The sequence below is a fragment of the Adiantum capillus-veneris genome, chromosome 7, assembly GCF_014529385.1.
Source record: "Adiantum capillus-veneris isolate H3 chromosome 7, ASM1452938v2, whole genome shotgun sequence".
Lineage (NCBI taxonomy): Eukaryota > Viridiplantae > Streptophyta > Polypodiopsida > Polypodiales > Pteridaceae > Adiantum > Adiantum capillus-veneris.
In genome coordinates, this window is record NC_140937.1 from 80,948,624 (window position 1) to 80,954,254 (window position 5,631).

The window sequence follows — 5,631 nt, forward strand, 5'->3', positions numbered from 1 at the left end:
ATGAGAGTATCAAATGGAATCAATGCTAAATAGTTACTACTGGTATCTAGGCAAGATGGACAGAGATTCTTTTGGAGTAAGTACGACCGAAGGTGGCCTTTGTCTCTCCCCCCCTCTCCCCTCTTTATCGTGTGCAAAGGGGCTTTTTTTAATTTTGGACTTTAGCCTTCAGGTCGTAGATTGCGACACATGTAAAGGGCTCACCCTTCCGCCATATTATGTTAGTAGATGACTATTAGGTCTCTCTAATCTCAGAAAAAGAAAAATTCTTTCAAAACATATTAATGAAAAGGCAGATGAATGATGAAAGTGGAAAGTCAAAAGACATATGAAGATGGAAAGTCAAAAAGACCTTTTGCGTCCATATAAAGAGGTGTTTCTTTTTTCCTTTATTTTCCCTTTAACGTTTTCTTCTCTTCAAAGTGTCCTTCCTCCTCTCTCCCTCTCTCTCTCTCTCTCTCTCTCTCTTATCCGTCCTTCCTAGCTAATACTGTTACAAATCTACGTGCTTCGACATTGCCCGTTGCTACGTGCTATAAACTAACGCATCGTTTTTGTTGTTTTTGAGAGAATCTTTGAATTAAGAATGCCTTTTATTTTTTTGGATAAGATAAAGGATGTTGCTATAATATGGCATGAGATGCTCTAAGTAGGATGCCATAGATTAAGGCTCTTAGCTTCAAAAAGCTAAACAATGAGCTACAGAATCTCTTATGAGATCCACTATACACTAAGATGTGGATTATACTGCAACGGAGGGATCTCTCTCTCTCTCTTCTTCAAAGGGAGTGTAAATGATAACTCCCCACGCAGTTCACCGGTTTGTATCCTTACAGATTGGACGGTCCATGTCACCCAAATTCCAGCCACTCTGAGTACATACTACGTAGTATGTACTGTGGACTTTGGACACGTAAAACGTCGGACCTTCTCAACGAGAAATGCCGACTCGGTAAAACATAGCGGGCGCTGCTAGTGCTAGTCATTGCGAATCGGTAAAAGAGCCAAACTCTCTCTCTCTGACATACGAAGCAGTCCTCCCCTCAAATGTCGCCTTGATGCTCGGTGCTCACGCGCTCAAAACAAACGTCAGTGCGCGCGCGCACACAAAACACCACCTCTGCCGCGCGCGCGCGCACGCACACGCATACACTAGCGCGCGCGCACAATCTTTGTGTTGCTTCCTGCTAGGGGCCTCTAGCTAGCCTGAGATGGAAGCTCATCTCATCACGTTCGAGGCTCGAAGACAGACTCTCATACACAGAAGACTCTGAGAAGAGTGCCCTATTCACAATCTTTGCTTCTTTTCCTTGTTTTCCGCCCGTGCACACACGCGCGCGCGCACGGACACACACACACACACAAACACACACTTGCAGGGTTTATCTGTCAGAGCAGACCACGTTCAGGTACCCGCTACAGCTCTTCCACGCCATATATTGTCTGTCTCCCCTCCATTTCTGCACTCTTAACATTCTTGTCATCCCTTTGGCTTATTCATGTTTTTTGCGTCTGGCTTCACAAGCGGCTATGGTGCTCCTAAGGAGCTCATCTAATTTCATTGGTGATTGCTGATGGAAGCTGCAGAAAATGGCTACACAGATGTAGCGCACGCTCCAACTTTCTTCACTGAAGGTGCTCTTGCTCGTCCTAACAGACTTTGCTGCCATATTCTTTCGGGCTTCCCTTGTGATCTTTTCCTTGCAAGAAGCCTGTCAGTGCTTTACGCATTCTTGGTTTTTGCTTGTCTCACAACTGGTGCATGCGGGCTTGGCTCAATAGCCACGATAGCAGTCAGCTATGACGGTAATGGTGGAGCTTCTGTATGCGGCATAATGCAGGGCAGTGTGCAGAACATTCAATGCTTGAGTTCAAACTCATCCCTTGTAAGTGTGTCTCCGTCCCAAACTTCATTCTTGGGACTTTCGGGCGGAAAAGGCTTTGTGTGTGGAGTGCGCGCAGATACAGGTCGCCCTCTTTGCTGGAACACGGACAATTTTTCGTCTCCCAAAAGGCTCAAGAATGAGGCATATTCTGATATTGTTACTGGGACGTCCCATGTATGTGCATTGTCGCAAGCATCTACACAGGCAGGAAATGGGAGCTTTGCTACCTGCTGGAGGAATGGAAGCATAGAAGCAGTCACTCCAACTCAACAATCTTTTACTGCACTTGCATCAGGCGGTGACTTTGTGTGCGGATTAAAATTTCCTGATGCAACGGCGCAATGCTGGGGCAACTCTGTGATAAGTGAGCCTCCAAACGTGACATTTAGTGCAATCCAAGCAGGAGCCAGCCATGCATGTGGCATCACAGAGGCATTCAATGTACAATGTTGGGGGGATAACTCGCATGACCAATTGCAAGTCCCTGATGGGATGCAGTTTCTTTCTCTTGCATTAGGTGAGCGACATAGCTGTGGGATTGAAGCCTTCACCCGCAATGTCGTATGCTGGGGTGATAGTAGTCTTTCCCGCACATCGTCCCCCGCAAATCTCTCGTTTTTGACCATTTCTGCAGGGGATTCGTTCACATGTGGAATTCTCTTTGGAAACTCATCCGTTGTGTGTTGGGGTGCACTTTTTGGCAATGGCACTTTGCTACCTTTAGGGACAACGGTACCGAGCGCATGCACCAGTTCAGCATGCGACTCAAAGAGCTTTCAGCAGTCAAGTAGTAATTTCTCAAGCAGCTTATTCTGCTCGAGCTCGGAGTTGTATGTTTGTACGCCTTGCAGGATTGGATGTCAGAGTTCCTTTATTCAAACAGATCAATGTACCTCCGACCATGACATCACGTGTAGCACATTGTTTGCAACGCCGCCTATCAATACTCTACCCCCCTCCATGTCTCCCACCACAACAGTAGTTGTGGTTATCACAAGAAATAGATTGAGCAAAGGGCTCATTGTGCTTATAGCCCTTGGTGCTGCTGGCCTTTTATGCGGCATCCTAACTATTGGATGGTGTGTCTGGGCAAAGTGTTACGGGCCTGTGGGTCTCACGTTTGATGGATCTCAAGGAAGAGTACACAATTCATCTATAGGAAACATAGGAGTTTCGCCACTGCCGGTCCCCATGAAACGGCAAAGAAGCTCCACATCGTCTATGAAAAGGCAAAGGAGTTCAACGTCATCAGTAAGAAGTAGGGGAGACATCACCACAGGGAGAGCTCAAGCCTTTACCACAGCTGACATGGCAGCCGCAACAATGGGTTTCTCTGAAGAAAATATAATTGCTGCAGGAAGCTTTGGGATAGTGTACAGAGGGATGCTGGCGGATGGTCGCGAGGTGGCAATAAAGAGAAGGGAGAAAGAAACGGTAGCTAACGAGAGGAGCATGGACGAGAAAGAAAGTGCTTATCAGTCTGAGTTGGAGTTTTTATCGCGCCTTCATCATAAGCATTTGGTAAGCTTGGTGGGTTTCTGCGATGAAGAGGATGAAAGAATGTTAGTATACGATTACATGCCAAATGGAACTCTTCATGATCATCTTCATGGAAGTGGTCAAGGAAAGGGGGCAAATGGGGTTCTGCCTTGGCAAATGAGGGTAAAGATAGCTCTAGAAGCAGCCAGGGGAGTAGAGTATCTGCACACATATGCACTCCCACCTATCATTCACAGAGATATAAAGAGCTCCAACATCTTGCTGGACGGGGGTTGGAATGCCCGCGTGTCAGATTTTGGGCTCTCCTTACGAGGTCCGGGTGAGAACTCGCACCTGTCACTCATGGCAGCTGGGACTCTTGGCTATATGGACCCTGAGTATTATCGTCTTCAGCATCTCACCATCAAAAGCGATGTCTATAGCTTTGGCGTTGTCCTGCTTGAACTCCTCACAGGTGAACGTGCTATACACAAGCAGAGCCATGGTCCTGTAAATATAGTTGATTACGCCGTGCCGAGCATAGTAAATCATGATTTAGCCTCAGTTCTGGATCAGAGGCCAGGTGCTCCTACTGCCAAGGAGCTCAGGGCAATGGACAAGATTGCCCAACTGGCAGTTCAATGTGTAAGGCTAGAGGGAAAGGAGAGGCCCACCATGACAGAGATAGTGGGTGTTTTGGAAGAGGCAATGGCTTTTACAGGCAATGGAAGCAGTCGAAGCCAGTCATCAACGATCGGTTCGGTTTCGGTCATCCCTTTTGATACCAATGCAACCCCTTTTGAACCTCTTGAGGAAGGCTTCGATACCATAGCAGTACCTTTTGAGGCTTTACAATTGGAAGCCACACCTTCTAAAGCTTTGGTAGGTGAAATGGAGGCTATTAGTGTAAAGACTGCTGAATCTATTCCCTTTGTTGCTAAAGACGATGAGCATGCATCATCTGTTGTGCTTGTTGTGGAGGCAACAAGTAGTGCTGGTGGGCGGGAGGCTTTGAGGACTTTTGACACCAGTAGAGGTGAAAATGAGCCATCTCCAGATGTGCTTAGTGCTAGTGATCGAGGCACGGAGCCCGTTGAGGCCATGAGTGATATCACATACGGTGGAAGTGGCGGTGCAGGGTCATCTGAACCCATGGAGACCATAGCTTCAGTCAGAGGCAGCAATGGGTAGTCGATGCAAATTCATGAAGATGAGACTGATACCATGTTACATGAAGGCGAGTCTGATACCGTGTCACATGAGGCACATCTTCGAAAATTTTTGGTTGTAGTCTCTCTCTCTCTCTCTCTCTCTCGATTTTGATATTCTTGAGGGAAGTCTTGGGTTGGCACTGTATGTGAAGAATTGTACACTCTGATCATTCCAAGATGTTTCAATAGCTGCCATAAGTCGGTGCTACATTCATGTATGACCAGTTGCTAACCATCATTTGTAACCCAAATTTTGCTTCATCATATTCAAGACATAAGAATGTGCTTCTGTGCTGTAGTTGGGATTACCCCTGCTCACTGGCCACTCATGCCTGGTTTCTCTTTTTGGAAGAATGGCCATAGAAGCTCATATTTTAGGTAGAAACATTCTGCTCCCAAATAAGAGGGTGCTATTTTGTAAATGGATTTTGCTTTGTGAGGCTTCCCCATCACTTACAGAGAAATATGAAGATTGAATTACTTCTCTTGACTTCTTGATGTACCATTTTGTTTTAGCAGCATATTTAGACAAAGGTGGGATGTTGGCACTGAAGAGAACATATGCATCACAAAGTGCCATTTCCTGCAATCTTGTTTTACATGTTGCACTGACGGACGGATGGACGGTAGGGTTGGAGGGGTGCATATGTGCTCTATGGGTGTGGGTTCTTTAAGTAAGCATGCAATGGGACAATGGATTGTTTTTGGCATGTTAAAAGATGCCCTAGAGGAGTAGGGAGAATGGTGTGCAATTTTTCTTTGTTTCCTCAGTGACCCCTTCACTAAAGCGCTACATTGACTTCTTTTACATTTTGTTTTGAAATGCATACGTGAGGTTTCACCTTGTTTAGGAGAAAGAAGCTGGCTGTCTTTGAAAGCAATAACACACTATTCTAGCTTTTTAAGTTGGTTTTCGGTGGGATTGGCCTTTCCGCAAAGTTGGATGAAGAGTTTTGACCCCTAGGCTCCTAGCCTCTTGCCATTCTTAAGCTTCATAGGGTTGGGTCCAATGTTCCAGAAAAATCAATTGTGCAAACATGGAAAATTCCCTTTAG

General features: G+C 46.0%; 1 protein-coding gene across 1 annotated transcript; it reads left to right on the forward strand.

Annotated features, from left to right (window-relative positions):
* Positions 1–998: 998 nt before the first annotated feature.
* On the forward strand, positions 999–5,061 carry CCR3 (CRINKLY4 related 3). The gene has a single exon (XM_086516116.1). It carries the CDS (start codon positions 1,575–1,577, stop codon positions 4,554–4,556), a length of 2,982 nt encoding a protein of 993 aa, XP_086372242.1. The 5' UTR covers positions 999–1,574; the 3' UTR covers positions 4,557–5,061.
* Positions 5,062–5,631: the final 570 nt, after the last annotated feature.

Coding starts and splice junctions, on each gene's coding strand:
- CCR3 (XM_086516116.1), top strand. CDS start 1,575: ATGGAAGCTGCAGAAAATGGCTACACAGATGTAGCGCACGCTCCAACT.